Source organism: Xenopus laevis, chromosome 5L, assembly GCF_017654675.1.
Source record: "Xenopus laevis strain J_2021 chromosome 5L, Xenopus_laevis_v10.1, whole genome shotgun sequence".
NCBI classification, from domain to species: domain Eukaryota; kingdom Metazoa; phylum Chordata; class Amphibia; order Anura; family Pipidae; genus Xenopus; species Xenopus laevis.
In genome coordinates this window covers 4,770,642-4,789,596 of record NC_054379.1, presented here as the reverse complement: position 1 = coordinate 4,789,596, position 18,955 = coordinate 4,770,642, and the positions used below count along the sequence as shown (strand labels likewise).

Sequence of the window (18,955 nt, the reverse complement as noted above, 5' to 3'; positions counted from 1 at the left end):
GACCTTTAATAAATGGGCCTCCATGTGGTACTCTTAGCATTAAAACATGCAAAGAGAAGAAGAAAGGAAAGAACCTTGTTTTAATAGTTTGATATTTTTAATTTGTACTTTTAGCATTGTTACGACTAAACTGAAAAATATATCATGAACCTTGCTTATAATCCACAAAGGTTGTTTTTAATTTATGGTTTGATTAATGAAAACTGTATAATTCTGCAAGTTATTCCTCCCCAAATATACATGAAAATGTGACAAGATTTCTAGGGGTTATACTACATCAAATATAATGAGATTCGGTACCTGAGGGCATCTGCGTAGACAGAACATTGTATTCCACAAGCTGTTCATTTTGCACAAAGCACTACCTAAAATCCTATAATTATTTTGCAAGTAATTTTTTCCTCAGAGAGTGATATTATCTAAAAGACTAATGTTGGACACATTGGCAGGTTAGCATAGTTAATTAACTTAGACATGATAGTCTCACCATGTGACTACCAAAGTCCACCCAACATAGGTTTAACTCTAATTGATGAGAAAATACTGTCTGTTTATGTATCTACAGTAAGTACTGTCTGTAAAAATCTTATGAAATTGTGTATTCTTCTATATAGTTTTGGAGCACTGTACCTATGCATTACTTGTATTATAATTTGATATTATAATTGCTCTACACAGAAAATATGTAAAAAATAACATTTTGTCAAGCAAGTGGACTGAGGCACCAGGCTTAACAATAGCTAATAGAGTTTAGTCTAAAGCAACTGGACTTTCTGAGTTTTCTTGAATAGTTTCACCACTCATCCTAGTGGGTTCTTCAGCCTTAACTCTACTAGACTTAACTCTACTATGTACTGTATGTCATGACCTGGATAAATGAGAATCTCCATAGACAGGCTGAACCGGTTCCTAGTGCACTTGCCCAACTCTCAAAAAGGCTTTAAGTTACTGTAGAGTTTAATTGTTAATGTGTGCATTTTACTTGTTTTTTTTTGCATTTTCACTTTTGTCAAAACCTTTGCATTTATGGTAAATAAAACAAGATGTGGAATACTGGAATTAATCTAGCTGTAGCACAACAAACTTATATCAAAGTATTTTTGGCCAACAATGTATAATCTAAAGAACTGAAACCTATGTTACTTCAGTCAAATGTTCTCCTTTATCTCAAGCAAAATGATAACTAAAAATGTTACTATTCTTCAAGTATCTTTTTCAATTACATTTCTTACCTGCAGGATAACGTTCTATTACCGGCCAGTTGTCTACGTGCAAGGTGGCATTACCCCCACTTCTCGTAAAACGTACTGTATGGTATGTCCCATCATTTATGATTGCATTAACTTCTTCAATTGATATGTCATCTGTTCCCACATTAAATTTCACTCCAATTTTCCCTTGGTGCTAAAAAACAAAACAACACAACAGTAAGTAATTAGCATTTGTTTAGAGAGAAGGCAAATAGTTATATTTTTATTATTTGTTTTATCTAATCAATCTCTTCTATTGCTCTCTTATATATACATATATTTATGTATATATGAGAGGAAATCATTCCAGTAACAGTTGCACAATACCTGGGGGAATAACCTTGTGGGTTGTGTATTATTTAAACTAGAAATATGATGTTCCAAAATTCTTTAGAATATCATCACCATCATCAGACCTTCATAAGGATTTTGAATACTAAAAAACATTTGCTAAAATTCTGATCAACCACTGTGAAGGATTGATACAATACATACAAAAAGAAGAATACCATTCCCAATGGATATCACAGCTTGGCAGCATATAATTTTGTCAAGGAGGCAGTATACCCAATTTTCAGTTTTACTTAAATGGGTAGCGCTTGTGCTGTACATACTGTACTTTTTACATATTGATTGAATTATGAAATAGCTCTGTTATTTCTTGGACTAAAACAAGGCAGAAACTGAAAGCAGTTTCACCTTCCACTCACCAGTACAGTGACCTCCTCATTATCTCAAATACTGACAAAGATTTCTCCTGGGGAGGGGTGGAGTTTATTTTACAGAGCTCATTATCTCACAAGGTGAGAGTTGTGGAGATGGAGTAAATGTTATGAAATGTTACTGCTTTTCAGTAAGGCAAATCATTTTTTACAGATCCGTGAGAAAATTAATTTTTTTTAAAAAATAGGCAGAATTTTGTTTTCACATTTGGAAAATTTTAATATACCAGGCAACAAGGGGGAGATTTACCAAAGACTATAGATATCACAAAAAATGTGAGTTTTTCCATGCTCGCTAAATTATTTAAGAAAAAACATTTCTAGAATGAGAGCAAAAAGGAAAGTGAAAGAGTGGAGTTTGTTTTTACAAAGCGCGTTATCTTACAAGGGGAGAGCTGTGAAGATGGAGTAAATGTAATGATATGTTACTGCTTTATAGTAAAGCAGTTACAGATATTTTTTTACAGATTTATAGGGAAAAATTAGACAATATGGATATTTCAAAAGAATAGGCAGAATACATTTTAAACACAGATTCTACTTGTTGTGCTCATGTTGAAGAAAGCTGTATATACAATTCTCTAGTGCCCTTTAATATTAAGAACAACAAACAAATGCAGGACTCTACCAAGAAGAAATGACATATCCTAATTCTCAAATTCCATCCTTTCAAACCTGTGTCTTTGTTTTCAACTAAAGTTTTCTGACGTGATGGTAACATACAGTATACTTTATATAAATATAACTATGGTTGGTCAATACTAAATGAAAGAGTCAAAGTAAATGAAAGAGCTAATTAGAAATAAAATCTTAATGAACTAATGATGTACTGAACTTTATTCAGTGGTTGCCCTAATTTTAAAATGGATATTTCCTTGCAAAAAGATACATAAGTAGGTCACTTATTTATTGTAGCTTAGGATAGTTTTAAATTAACATGGAACTTCTGTTTCAAATGTTGGTTTAAATGGATCTCAGCTGTAGGTGCAATGAAACTCAGCCCTTATTAAAAGGACAATTCTGAAAATAATGCCAGTTCATCTCCACTGTAAAGAGAGTTGATTGCCCCATTCTCTTCTTTTATCTTATGTGTAGGTGGTGGTTTTATAAGATATTATGCGAATGGACTTCTTTATTATTTGCTGCACTTTGATTCAAGTTTATGCTTCAGTTTATGCTGCAGTTCTCCAGTTGGGAATTTAAACATAGCTTCCCTATTAAATGGTTAGTTGTTTGGAAGGTTAGAAGTTGAAATAAAGAGGTCAACTGCTTTAAAGCAAAACCCTAAGGATCAGATGACATTTAGTAATAAGCATACTGTATGAACATCACATGTTGTATTTGTACAACAATTTTCAATAAACCTTTAATACAACTTTTAGTGGATAAAGGGATATTGCATTATTTCATATAAACCATCTCTGTGGTCTACTACCATATGCAGCTGCAATGCCACATCACTCTAAAGATATAGTAATATGCAGTACCAACACCACCAGGGTACATTACAAACTCTTCAGTGAAAATCATTGGTGGCTACACAGGTTTGACATTCAACACACTCTTTCTCTCTGATACATTAATAATATAATTTAATCCATTGTGTTTACTCATTCTACACTGCTCATATAATGTAACTACTCAAACCCAGATTTTAGGTGCAATACAGATATTTTGCCATAATTGATTTATAGCTAATTGCCCAAACTCTTTGCTACTGTTGAACTTAACTGTATCGGTCATTCTTCTTTCTTTCATTCACTGTTAGAATATTCTGACTTGAATTTTAAAAATGTTTAATGCACCAGGTAATAAGGAGGAGGTTTACCAAAAAAGCTGGGTATCACAAATTACTAGATTGAAAAAAAAAACTTTTCTAGACGGCAAAAGAGTGATCTAGAAGGAATGATACAGCACTTTTATTTTACCCAAGTGACACTATAAAAATATACATACTGTATGTGAGTGTTTGAAAAAAAAAAATCTTGAGTATGTAAAAAACTGTTACGTATAGTAAAACCATCAATATATACTCAATTTGAGTCATTTTCCTACACATGTGCTTTGCTGATATGCTGTCCTTATGTTTAGGTGTTTGTGCCAGATCAAATCGATCATCATTAGTACAAACTTCAGTAGGCATATGCACACATCATCAACCTTCATCACAAGTGAACGTTCGTTTGATCAGTGAGTTTGATGTTTCCTATCCTTTTTACAAAAAGCAGCCATCGTCCAGATTCCAGATACACAAATAGCTTAAAAAGCTTTGCCTCGTTAATTAAAATTGCTTAGGGTTTGAATTCCCAGAAAGCAGAGGTGCCTCTTTTTAAAGGGACTTTTAGTAAAATTCTTTATTTAAGGAGCAACATTTTGGAAATATTGAATATGAATGCTAAATATTTTTCAATATATTTTATAAAAATTGCTCTAACATAGATGAAAAACACAGCCAGGGACTTAGGATCTATGGTGCTGGCATACTGGGGCATTTGAGTCAGCACCATAGATGCTACATTGCCTGACAGGTAAAGGGATAAATATAAAAGCTAAAATGTTTTGTATAATGACTATAACAAAAAGATTTTATGACAACCCCATGAATTCCCTACATTGTTTTGTAGAATGATGCCCTACTGAAATAGTTGCATCTCGTGGCCTTCTTCTCGTTTTCCCAAAAGTCAGGGATTGATGGACTATTGATGGAAATGTGCCAGGATCCCTACCCTAAAATGTATAATTGGGTAGGTGGTAGACCTAGAATATATCAGCATATACTTAAGTTTGAAATGTTACTTTATAAGCCTTCCCTATGAATGGGATATTATTTAGACCACACACTTTGTATCCATTATTGGCATCTAGGATATGAGGTCCTAATGTTTATGTAGACCAGACACTTTGTATCCATCATCGGCATCTAGGATATGAGGTCCTAATGATTGCTAAAAAAATATATACTGTATAAGTGAATGCTAGGTGTGGTGTATTCTACAAATATTCTACAAATACCCATCATCCTTGTTAAGAAATAAAGGAAAGACAGGCAAGTTACAGGCAAGCATCTCCAGGCCTACAGCCATTTTTAACTATCCTAAAGGAGCTACTATATGCGAACTTTACATTTTTCATACTGTAAGTAGATAACTTGAATTGTTGGTTACTAAGGAATGCTTAGTTCTATAATGGAAAACATCCAGATATCTCTGCATTACAGTTGTAGAGAGAGCAAAGCATTTGATATACCTCTGGTGTTTTGCTGTTATACTAAAAGAATAGATAAAGTCATAATAAAATTATTTTGCCACCAATACTTATACATGCAGGCTACACATTTCATCCTGAAAATCAATCAGCTGCAAAAATATAAAAATTCAGCTGAGGTTGAGCTATGAGCAGATGCATAGTGAGGGGCTGAGGGTAAGAAACACTGGTGAATTTAAAAATATCAATGGAGAAAGCTGCAAGTTTTGTTTTACAAAATATGGTCAGTTTAGGTTTCATTTACATTTCTAATTTGCTTTCAGTGCAAGGTAGCAAATTAAAATAAGAATGCCATTAGACAAGACTGAATTTGCAATTTACTTCCGAAGGAAAATCTGCATAAGCTCCATAAAAATTACTATAAATCAGCAAATTGCGGAAGGTATTTTTGTTGATACAATAAGTGTATTTATCATGACTACCTGCTTAATTTATGTATTCACTACATGATAATGATACTTTGCATAGTTAATGTTCCTCTGTAATCAGGAACAAGGCATTCTTTATGTAAATATCTGGATTTTGACTAGAAGGGATGGTCTGCTTGCTCTGTTATAAAATTCATACTAAGCAAGAATCCTGCTTAATATGATGATTTTCTATGCTGACTCAGTATCATGTTCTGCTAAATGTGATAGGGAATGTATTTTGGAAATACATTAACTCTGTATAGGAGCCAAGCTCTTCTGCTAAAATGAGCCTTGTAATAAAAAAAAATGTTTACAGAATAAGTAAACAATTTTATAATCACAAGTTTAATTTTAATGAAACATCAGGATAATGTTAAAAATGAGTAATAATTAAAGCCAACACATGAAAATCAACATGGCATGAAACCAAGATAAATTATTTTTCTGTGTAAGATTCCCTCTCAGCCCTGAGCAAGATAGAGCAAGGGGCTGATTCACTAAGGGTCGAATATCGAGGGTTAATTAACCCTCGATATTCGACTAGGAATTAAAATCCTTCGTCTTCGAATATCGAAGTCGAAGGATTTAGCGCAAATACTGCGATCGTACGATCGAAGGATTATTCCTTCGATCGAACAATTAAATCCTTCGAATCGAACGATTCGAAGGATTTTAATCCAACGATCGAAGGAATATCCTTAGATCAAAAATACTTAGGAAAGCCTATGGGTACCTTCCCCATAGGCTAACATTGACTTCGGTAGCTTTTAGCTGCCGAACTAGGGTACTTTGACTATCAAATGGTCGAATGGTCGAACGATTTTTAGTTCGAATCCTTCGATTCGAAGTCGTAGTCGAAGGTCGAAGTAGCCCATTCGATGGTCGAAGTAGCTCAAAAAATACTTCGAAATTCAAAGTTTTTTTACTTTGAATCCTTCACTCGAATTTAGTGAATCGGTCCCTAGCTAATGTAGACTTGCAGGACCAAATGATAGAGACTTGCTAGTTGTAATAGCTATGACAAACTAGAGTTCAAAATGTTTTATATACATTAGAAAACATGTATTGTAATGTATGAACTGTCTTATCACTCAATGGCTCCAGCGTGGTTATTGTCTTCTGCTCAACCAGTTCACTTATTTATATCATGTTGGAGAAACTTCATTTTAACAATAACTAGATAACTTGCTTATGATTTCTTAGGAGGAGCCATGCAAAGAAATGGGTAAAAGATCATATGAATGATGGACAGTAATCTATATAATTTTGAACAAGGATGTCCAGGCAACTCTACAGCTGTAGATTCTCAAATCACCTACAAGCTACTAAAACATTTGCATGCCTCTAAACATTTTTTTTTAATTGTTTGAGTATGTTATATCCCTAATCAGATATTATTCTATATACAGGTTCAACAGTTTATCCCAGGAAATTTGAATAAGGTAGAGTTGTATGTTGTTCTTCCAAATGTACATGTTTTGGCATATGTTAATAAATACTGGTCTAATTAAAAGCAATGAAGAAAAGAACATGTTCAAGTTGGCTTTTCTCCAGACTCCAGTGACACAAACAAACTTTCTGATCTGTGAAATATTCAGGAAGATAGGCCAATATAAAATACCATTTTGCAAATGACAACAGCAAGTCTGTATTTAATTAAGAATGATTCTTGAATGTAGGAGGTGATGTTAAGTGGTGAGCAGATGCGAAAAGCTCTTTTGGCCCACAGCACAATATCACTCGCATTAAGAAAGTGCAAATGATTTGCAGAAATGCATAATTAAATCTCTCGCTGTGAAATACAGTATTTACCCCTTCAGCACTGACAGATAATGCCCCGTAAAACCCAGCACCTTTTCGTGATAATATCAGGTTAGTGGAATAAGATTTCTACTCAAATGACCAGAACATCTTAACACTAGCCAACAGCAATTGTTAATGGAAACTGTACAAATGTTATAGCTTCAAAGAGATTAAGCATCGTGTGTATTAGATATAATATCCTATTTGTGTTAAATGACTTCCTCTGCACTGGATCATTATTTCAAGAAATATGTAGCATGGGTGTTTGGCTTCAGCTGGTATTTGTGTGATGAACTGCTGATATTTCCACCACCCAGCAACCACCTTCAAATACAACTGTTTTAGAAGTCACAACAGCACAGGGCTTCCAACGGTACCAACAGGAACCCACTAATCCTACTAAATCTTATATTCAGGTAAAGAATCTCTTATTCAAAACCCGATTCTCCAGAAGGTTTTGCATTCCAAGAACGTCATCTCACATAGAGTCAATTGTAGCCAAATAATCCTAATATACTTTTATTTATTTTCCTTTTTCTCTGTGATAACAAATCAGTACCTTGTACTTGATGGCAACTTGGTTACAAGGCTCCATAATAGTGGCAAAACAATACTATTGGGTTCATTTAATGTTTATATGTTTTTAGTAGACTTAAGATACAGTGATCCAAATTACAGAAAAAAACCTGTATCCAGAAAATACAATCATTTTCTAGATCTTATACCTTTAAATAAAGAACAATGCTAGTAGGGATGCACCGAATCAACTATTTTGGATTTGGCCAAATCCCTGAATCCATTTTGGAAGATTCGGCGAATACCGAACCAAATCCTAATTTGCATATGCAAATTAGGGGCAGGAAAGGAAAAAGTGGGAAAAAATTTGTTTGTTTCCTTGTTTTGTAACAAAAAACACATAAAATCCCGCCCTGCCCAAAATTTGCATATGCAAATTAGGATTCAGAAGAGTCCTGCTGAAAAAGTCGAATCTTGCCCGAATCCCGAACCGAATCCTGGATTCAGTGCATCCCTAAATGCTAGTTATTTACTTTTACAGGTATGGGATCCATAATCTGTAAACCCATTATCCTGAAGGCTCCAAATTAAGGAATATCTGCCATAGACTCCATTTTTCCAAATAATCCAAATGTTTAAAAATGATTTCCTTTTTCTGCAAAATAATAAAACAGTAGCTTGTACTTGATCCCAACTAAGATATAATTAATCCTTATTGGAGACAAAACGAGCCTATTGGGTTTATTTAATGTTTACATGGTTTTCTAGTAAACTTAAGGTATTCAAATTTTAGATAGATGCATTATCCAGAAAACCCCAAGTCCCAAGAATTCTGGATAACAGATCCCATACCTGTACCTCAATTAGAAAAAGACATGTGAACCCAATGTATTTCATGAATGCAGGATACCTATGTACTGAGATAAAACTAATATGTGGTTATAGTTGACCAGTGCAAACAAATGTTTGTATGTTTTGTTGAAAAAGGTCACCAAATTCTGAAAGATCTTCTCTGATATATAATGGATACTGTGTGGTCCAGGAAGAGTGTTCATATTACAGTAAACAATTTGGCAATAAATTACACCATTACATATAGGGGTTATGGAATAAAAGGCACTAAGTTTGCCCAGGAGCAGTAACCAATAGCTACCAATCAACAGGGGGCATTTGCTGGTCACCTGTTTAAAAGCAAATCTCAATTGGTTACACATCCTGGGTAAACTTAGAGCCTTTTATTTCATATGGGGGCTAGAAGGTAATACTTGTGCAGGAACAATCAGAAATTGAGTTTTCAAATTTTTATGTAAATAAACATGCAATAAATGTCCCTACCTACTGAAAAATGAAGGCCGCTTATAAATAGGATATATCTTATCTACATTCACTCCATCCCCACCTTAAATCTTTACATTAAGGGGCAGATTTATCAAGGATCAAATTTCGAATTGAAAAAACTTCAAAATTTGAATTCAAAAAGACCAACTGAAATTAACTCAAAGATTTTGTTTGGTCAAATAGGTCCGTTTTCGATGAAATAGGTCTGTATTTGGCCAAATTTGAATCGTACGAATTAAAGGAATAGTGCATTTGATTCAAAGTTTTCCCAAAAAAACCTTTGAATTTTCAAAGTCCACCAATTGACTCCAAACAGATTCTAGGAGGTCCCCCATAGGCTAAAACAGCAATTCAGCAGGTTTTAGATGGCGAATGATCACAGTTGAATTTTTAAAGAAACAGCACATGATAAATTTCTATATTCAATTTTTTTTTTCAAATTCGATTCAAATTTGGACTATTCCCTAGTCACACAAAAAGTACACAAAAATAGCTCGAAATCTGAATGTTTTTCATTCGAAAAATTACCTCGAAATTTGATAAATCTGCCCCTATTTGTTAGTATGATGTAGAAAGTGATATTTTTAGGCAATTTGTAACTGGTTTTCTTTCTTTATAATGTGAGGTTTTTGAGTTATTTAGCTTTTTATTCAGCAGCTCTCCAGTTTGCAATTTCAGCAATTTGAAAGCTGAAAAGAGTCACAAGAAAAAGGCAAATAATTAAACAACTATAAGAAATAAAAGTTTCTTAGAATTGGCCATTCTATAACATATTAAAAGTTAACTTAAAGGTGAACCACCCCATTAATGCCTATATCCTTCTGGTTCTACACAGTCACCAATTTGCTTCTAAATATCTATCCATAATCAGTTCAAGAAGAAAAATGTATATTTTCGATCACTCTAGGAAAGGATATAATATAACGAAAAGTTCCTTTTGTCTTTTAAAATGCGCATAACACACTGTATTCAACTTCTTCATATATTTAAGTTTCTACTGGTAAAGGATCTCTTTCATTTAGTTCTTATAGGCTTGACTCATATGTTTTATGATACATTATTTACTTCCTGTCCCAGAGCGTGTATTTTAAATTGCTAAATATGTTATTTTCTGCGTATTTGCCTTGGGGTTTATTGAATGGAAATATCTTCAGCAACACTGATGACATTTCAAGCTACAGTACAAGTACAGGAAGGAATTGTGAATGTGAACAATATTCCCCTTCGCTGACATAACATTTTATGAACAGAAAGATAAAATACCTGCTGAAAAGTATAAGCGAACCTATAAAAGTTATAAATGATTAAAACCTATTTTCTTACACTTTGAATGTCTTTATTAAAGTCCTACATTTATGGAGATAATGTTCGTAATCTTTCCATGTGTCAATAAATCCAGGAGGAATAATTCATACTCTGTGATTCTTCCAGCAACTATTGTACAGGAAGTGAAGCCTTTTTTTTTTTTTTTTAAAACTCAGCATTATTTGTATTTTTATGAGTTTCCCTTTGTTACAGTATTTATTACAGGCTTCATATGGTGGACCAAGGAAAACATTGCATGCCTGATACATTTTATATTGTTAGTGACTTTTCTTGATGCCTGGTGGCTTCTGATTGAAAGTGATGCTCCTGGGCAGTCATTAGAAAACCATTTACAGGTAACATTTGTAATTGAATTGGTATGAGTCTGTTATGCCCAATGGGGCTGTTTACTGTTATTCTTGATAATAATTAAAGGCACTCTTGCTTAACTGTACCTCATGTAGGGAAATACATACATATACCAGCCATCATTGTCAAATATACTTTGTATCAGTAATGGCTATAAGACAATTTCACACATCTGTGAGTTTCAGCCAACACCTTACTGTGCTGAGTTTGCCCTTGCTATGCTGTCCATAACAATTGGTTTAGTTAGAATTGTGACATGAAAAAAGGTTATTTACTAAAATCCAAATTTATCAAATTGTTTAAGTTAAAAAAAAACTCAGTCCAAACAATAATACATGATTTGACCTTATTTATTATTAAAATTCTCAATTTAATCAGTTTGGGTAAAAACTCAATAAATTCCTGCAAAAACCAGAATCTTTCAGAGTTTTTCCCCCCAAATTGCTTGATTTTTTGGGGCTTTTTCATGAAAAGCCCAAATTTTTCAGATTTTTGCCCAAAAACCAGAAAAGGTTGGATTTTAGGGCTAATTCCAGCGCAGACCACAGAAATTTCAAAATAGGATATGGACCTCTGCCATTGACTTATGCACAACCGCGCCAGGTCTTAGATGGAGGATTTGTGGATTCTGGCTTTTTGCAGCATCAGGCTTTAATAAATCTTGAAAATTTTAAGTTTTTCCCCTAAAAGCCCGACAGAGTTTAGTTAATAAACCCAAAAATATCTAATTGGTTGCTATGGGTATTTGAACTGGGACAAACAATGATTCATTTTAGAGTAAACACCTGGAAGGACAAATAATGGATGGATTGCAAGAAATATTTTTCTTAGGACCTTATTTAATGATATAATATCACAGAAGGCAGCGTGAGATCTTACCTATTTATACATCTGTATAATGATTTCATGCCATTGTATAGCCAAAATGAAATCCTTATTTCAACAACGGACAACAATGAATGTGCTATTTATTTTACTTTTAAACTTACTTTTTAGGGGTGTCAGATATTTGACACACACTTTTATAAGGATGCCCTTTAATATTGGAAACACAGACTTCCAAAATGCTGCCACAATTAGCATTGACTGTTTTGCATATAGTGAACGGCCATCAAAGAGGAACTGCTAATCAACATGTTTGAAGTTTTACCAGGGAGGAGTATTGGCACTAGTATTAAATAAATCTGCTTAGAAACTAGGACTTGGCTGGGTGATGTGAAATTAGCATATATATGAATTCAACCTTATTTTCAGGTTAGGAGAAGGTGCTGCATGAAAAATCAATTTTTGTGTGTTATTAATGTTACCTGGCATCCTGAAACTCAATAGGGGACACAAGCAATAGTATTGTAAAGTCACTATTTCAGTAAGAAAAACATCTGTAAAATGATGTTTCATCCATACAGCAATAATCATCTTTGCTTTTTTTTTAAATTTACAATAAATTTAAATTCTTAAAATATCTGACAGTAATTTGTCTAATTTCTTTGAACTAATCTTTTCTGAAATAGAACAGGACACATTCTAATACTCATTTTGAGATAATACCTTCTCTTATAAAAATTCCTGCTGTAAAACCTGAAGCTTTCTGTGCGTTCAAATCCTCCTCCACATGTCAAAGGACTTGCAGACATGACAAATGACAATATGTCTCCTTTTCTCAGCAGACCCTTCGGGTTCTACACCTTTAACTCGTCTGCAACCTGTCAATGTATTCCCTTACTTCACCTAATTAAATGTCTGGAAGACAGAATGCAGGCTTCTTCAATGCTAATTATGGCTAATTACCTCTGTTTTACTTTCCTCCTTCCCTAACTGTGCTTCTATACTAAAAATGGCTTGAGACCTATGAAGAGAAAAATTTGACATCTAGAATAGTTGCGTCTGATAAGTCTCAAAATAATAGCTCAGAAAGAAGGTACAGCGGCAAACCTTGTAATGTCTTGTGTTATACCAGTTGGCGTGTGCTATAGCCATTAAATATTTCTTTGATATGTATATAAAACTAGCATTAGCAGGCATGTGCAGTTGTACCTATAGCTAAATTACAAGTATCATATCAATATAAATGGATGCAAACACAACTTTCACTCAGTGTGCTGTGATTTCTAGGCTGAAATAGAAGCAATTAGAAAACACAGCTCATAGTGGTGGTTCCATCCCACAGGGCACTATATCTAGCACTCAGCATGCAGGTGAAACAGTCTTGATGGCTCATTACTGCAGGTTTATAGCTCTTTTTTCTCAGGATCGGTGCAGAAAATGTACAATAATCTGAAGACCTAAAACCCAATAAAACACAAATGCTCATATTCACATGCATTGACAACACACATACACTCATGGTATTCTGGACCATTTTTGGGGTTATGTAGCATAAATGTGACCTTTTCCTGTGACATTAAGGGGCACATTTACTATTGGTTGAATTTCAAGGGTTAATTAACCCTTGATATTCGACCGTCAAAGTAAAATCCTTCGACTTCAAATAAAGTTGAAGGATTTACCGCATTTCCTTCGTTCGAATGATGGAAGAAAAAATAATCCGTCGATTGAACAATTTTCCTTCTATCAAAAAAAGCTAGGAAAGCCTATAGGACCCTCCATAGGCTAACATTGGTGCTCGTTAGTTTTTAGGTGGCGAAGTAGGTGTTTTTTTTTTAAAGAGACAGAACTTCGAACGATTTTTCATTCAAATCGTTCGATTCGAAGGTCGAAACAGCCAATTCAATGGTCGAAGTAGCCAAAAAAATACTTCGAAATTCGAAGTATTTTTTCTTCTAATCCTTCACTTGAGCTAAGTAAATGTGCCCCTATAAGTCACTTTCTGTAGAGCAAATATAACAATATACGGTTAACATTCATGTTTTTTTATAGAATATAAACTCCTAAATAAGTAGTAAAGCCAGGAACATAATGGGCAGTATTTGCAGTATTTTTGAACCCCCTGATTTCACCACAAAGAAAATGACAAATGTGAAAAGTTGGCATAGAGGAGGTGGTTAATGACATACAAAAGTGACTTCTCTATCTTTTAAATGGCAGTTGGACAATCTGAACCTGGAAAACTTTCTGTTGGTAATAATTCATTCTTGTGCTCTCAATAAATTGGCGAAGATTCACTGGGGAATGTTGCCTGGTGAAAAGGCGCGACTTTACGCCAAAGCAAGACAATTTTTACCAGTGAGAAGATAATTTGTGATGTTTGGGGCATTTTGGTCCTGACTGCTAAACTACTATAAAATGTAGGCACTGTCCCACTGAAATCAACCTATTTTCCATTACCATAAAAGTAATCCTGTTACAGTTCTTGAGATTTAAAAGAAAAATCTAGGTACTGAATCCAAAATCCACTGTGATTGGCCATAATGCTTTAAGTCTCCCAAGGGGGATCAGTACAACAAAAATATAACCAATGGGACATTCACTTTAATTATTGGAATATGCACCATTGAGGTACCTATTTAATATCCTTAATTTAAAAAAAAATATATTTTGAAATGTAATTAGATATTATTCACTGTAACTGGCAATAGCCATGCAGAGATATGGTTGCTAAGTAGCGGACAGTTTAAACCTTTAATTTTAAAGGAGTAATTACTGTTGCTAAGTTATTTTAATAATGTAGTTTTCCTGTTTAATCTTCCGTTATATTTTTTTTAAATGAGTTCTGTTCTATTTAGTCAATCTATTATAATTACTTCTGTGCATACCCCACAGAGGGCAGTAGTGTTACATTCATACTACCACTTTCAGTTTAAAAGGGTTATTTTCAAAGGTCGAATTTTAATTTTTCAAACTTTATTCACAATTCAAATGTCATGCTATTTATAAAAATATTTGATTGTCTAAAATATGAGTGGATGGTCCCAACCCAAAAACTTGAATCAAATTCAAATTGAATTCTAATCAAGTTTTCCTCGGTAAAAAATAACCTTGACTTTTGAGCATCCAATTTTTTTTTTGACTTGCAACATTTTTTTGACGTGCAACATTTACAATTCGAACCTTAGTAAACCTGCTCCTAAATAATATCCTTGAAAGTGGTATTAGTTTAAAATTCTAGAGGTGTACAATCATGACTTTGTTCTAAGGTGCAGTGTTTTATCAGATCTGGAATGCTCACCCTTCTGGTGTACACCCGTTATGGGTGTCAGGTGCTTAATCTGGATGACCTTTTCCTAGCCAACAGGTCCCGTATCCGATGCAAAAATAAATCAGTAACATACTGTACATAAGGGTCCTTATCTTGTATGTACATGGGCTAAATAAACAAGAAATCCACTTGCTTCAGTGGGTTTTTTTTGCATTTGTTCTAAAGTAAATACTTGGAATATACCCACTTAACTTTATAGACAATTAGCCTAATGACATTTTTCAAGAAAACACCAGTGAAAAGCAAATATGCCATGCTGCCAGGTCAACTTCCAGAAAGGATAATGCAATTTGCCTTTGCCATTCTAAATACCAGTAGTGATGGGCGAATTTATTCGGCAGGCTTGAATTCGCATTGAATTTGAGCAATTCGACACCGACGAATAAATTCGCAAAATGGCCATGAAAATTCACTGGCGAAAATTCGCCGGCATCAAAAAAATATTGTCGCCGGTGCTGTTTCGTGAATTTTTCACTGTTTCGTGAATTTCACAGGAATTTCGTGAGAATCACGCAAATTTTTCGGTGAAGTGAAACGATGCAAATTCGCCCATCACTAAATACCAGTCCTCCAGTCACATGGAAATGATCAAGTCAGATTATTAAATGTAGATATATATCTAAAAAAGACCAAAAGATCTGCAACAATTGCATTTGTTAATACTGTTTAACATGTGCCTCTGCATGTAAATTATACAGTATTTATATTGAAAACTTACAAACATGAGCAAATATTGGGTCCTTGGGATGACTTACTGTACCTCCAAGTTCTTGTTCTAAGAATTTATATTCTGAGATACATTATAAATATATCGCAAAGTATACAGCAACAACAGCAATAATCAGTAGGGAACACATGTTGATGGAGATAACACCATGCATGGGAAAGAAGGTTGGTGCTTTATTGATTGCTAGCTAAGCCCAGATGGGTCATTACAGGCTGAACATACAGATACATATTTTTTTCTTGCAAAGCTTAGATCTGCTTCCCAGAAATACAAACATGATCAAAACACAACATATCATTACACTGCACCAATGTTGTTATCTATGAGTAAGTATTGTGGAAATATTGCTGAATTCAGCACTCTGTCATTCTATATCAATGAGAGTAAAGTATCAGTGAGTTGTAGGCTCTACCACATGATAGCATGGTTTAATGAGCTCAGAGACAGACATTGGCGTCTCATGTTACCACATTCTAACACCCCAAATACTCTGATACAAACTCTGCAGTAGTTTCCTTTGGTTACATGGAAAGAATACTTCGAAGGGAATAATATAATAACTATGGATTGGGTCAATAGGGTATGACTGTGCACCTCTTTGTATAGAGAACCATGAAATGTTACTAAGGGGAAAGTTTCTAAAAGTCAAATGCTAAAACTGTAGATGGTTATAGGAATAGTAAGGAAATGGTAGTAAAGACCCATATCCTTTGGGGAAGGCTTTATTTCTTTGTATCTCATTCCACAAGCTCAATACCTTGGTACCACCATCAAAATTGATATACATACCAAAATGTTTATATGGTTAAAGGAAAACATAAGTTTGTATTGATGCAGGGCTGATGTTCACTTTTTTCTATCTAGCAGAGAACAAATCTAAAAGATTGTATTATTTGATAAGCATCTTTATCATCAGGGAAAAATATAGCCAATTTAGCACCATATATATATGTTTAGCACCATATATATATATATATATATGTTGTTTTTTGTTTTTTTGTTTTTAACAATGATTAATTTTGAGCACTGTGCAAAGTTTTTCCAGGAACCAGCAACTCTGCAATCATTAGTACTGTTTCTATCAATATTGACCAATCAGTCCTCTTAATAGAATTCATGACTTCTGACCTTGTTTTAATACGTAACAAAAAGTTCCAGCTCATTCAGCTGCAGGCATTTTGCCCATTCTCAGGAAACAAAAATTCAAATGAATCATTGATAGAAAAGGTAAATTAAAACAGTATCGGTGTTGCTGAGCTTTCGAACCCATGAGATCATGAAAGGTCCATTAATCTCGCAAACAATGAACCTGTCTCACTTTTAACAAAATCTATATACCTCAGCCTTATTAGAGTCATTTATCCACATTTTTTTTCAAAATAAAAGCTACTGGGTCGTCTACTTTTAGATTACGGGTGGAAAAAAAGACATTCTTAAATATGCCACCTGAATACATACAGTAGATTTCTACTTACATTATTTTGTACTTGGGGAAATCGCAACATAAAACATTATTGGGGTTGAGGGTGATCCATATTTTAATATGTGCACTTGATAGCATGTTCTATATCATTTTCCCAGCCAGAGTTTAAAAAACAAAACAAAACGTCCACTGTCTACAATAAAGATGTTCTCCAATTTGACAATGGACTCATGGTAGCAGTAGTAAGAAAATTAAGGGATCTTATTTGTCTAATAGTTTCTTTAGGGTAATGTATTTATTGGGATTTAGCTGGGTTTCCTTCCTCTAAATACCAGGCTGGCTTTTGTTACTTTTACAAGCATGTAAGTCAGTATTCATGTTCAGCCTCATTTAGCTATGGGTATGTGTTTTCAGTGAATTCGTCATAGACACAAAACGAGCTTATTCCTAGTAGTCTTTTGATGCTCTCTTTAGGGGATCATCAGTAGAATTATTTGTAAGTGAAATGATAGTGTCCAAAGTCTTCTGAACAACCTTGATTTCTTTTTGAAGCGTGCACTTCACAAAACACACTAGATAAAGAAACCTTCAAAGCGTGCTACGCTCACAGGCTACTTCAAGAATACTTGTGTTTCTCTTCAATAATAATGCGGCAACTGCTCTGGATTGATACCCAATGCAGTAATTCCTATATGTATCTCATCTTCTTTAAGGCAAGGGCCATTTAATATATCAGATATATTATTGCATAACAGTGGACATCAATGGAAAACAGACAGGCTAAGCGGATAATAGGAACATGAAAAATGAATGTTTGCCTTTTTTTTCTTTTGCTTCAAAACTGTTTTTTTTTTTAAATACCCTATTGAATGATGGGTAACAGATCCTGTACCTGCACTCCTTTCTATACTACCAAGATATTAGGGACAATATCTATACATTTTCTAAAGACACTAATTTATAAAGGATCTGAAAGGTTATCTGACAAAAATAAAGGCAAGGTATGGATTTTCAATGTGAATTACAATAAAATAGTAAATTAGCACTTACATCCATTTATTTTTGTATGTATGAGTGACACATGCCATGATTTCCTCCTATGCGAAAAACAGTTACTATTTAGTTCAAGGTCCATAAATGTAAATATAATCATGTATGTAGTCCATGTCCAAATCAAAGCCAAACTAATATTTCAGCATGAGTCTAGTGGGAGAGAAGTATCATATCAATGTGCTAAACGGCAATCGGTATCACATATTTAAACCATCACATATTTTTGCATTGTCATCTTATCCTAATGTTTCTCATAACATTCAATCAAAGTCACAAACAAGATGTTCCCTCTGCAGGGGATTTCCATTCTTATCTTGGTCAAGCAAATGATATTGTCAGTAATTCACTCTATTTCCGTGAGTTGGCTACGAGCCATTTGTCTTTCTGATAGACACATACAAGGTTGTTTCTCCTGTCCTCCACAGACATATGCAAACATGGCATCAGTTTTGGCTATTCATTTGATGATTGTACTTACAGAGCAATATTTGAATGAAAGTTGTAACTTAGATCATTGTCATATGCAGAATTTAGTCTGATTTTCATGACATATATGGAATATAACTGGGTAATTACATGTGATTTCATCTATTAGTTATTTGTTCTTTAGAATCATTTA

General features: G+C 34.0%; 1 protein-coding gene across 31 annotated transcripts in view; it reads right to left on the bottom strand.

Annotated features, from left to right (window-relative positions):
- LOC108716082 (neurexin-1) overlaps positions 1-18,955 on the bottom strand; it is an 861,870-nt gene that overhangs the window by 88,517 nt on the left and 754,398 nt on the right. For all 31 annotated transcript variants that reach the window (XM_041562467.1, XM_041562483.1, XM_041562470.1 and 28 more), the window contains one exon: positions 1,233-1,404. In XM_041562467.1, coding sequence (XP_041418401.1) covers positions 1,233-1,404 — 172 coding nt within the window. The remainder of the gene's footprint in view (positions 1-1,232; positions 1,405-18,955) is intronic.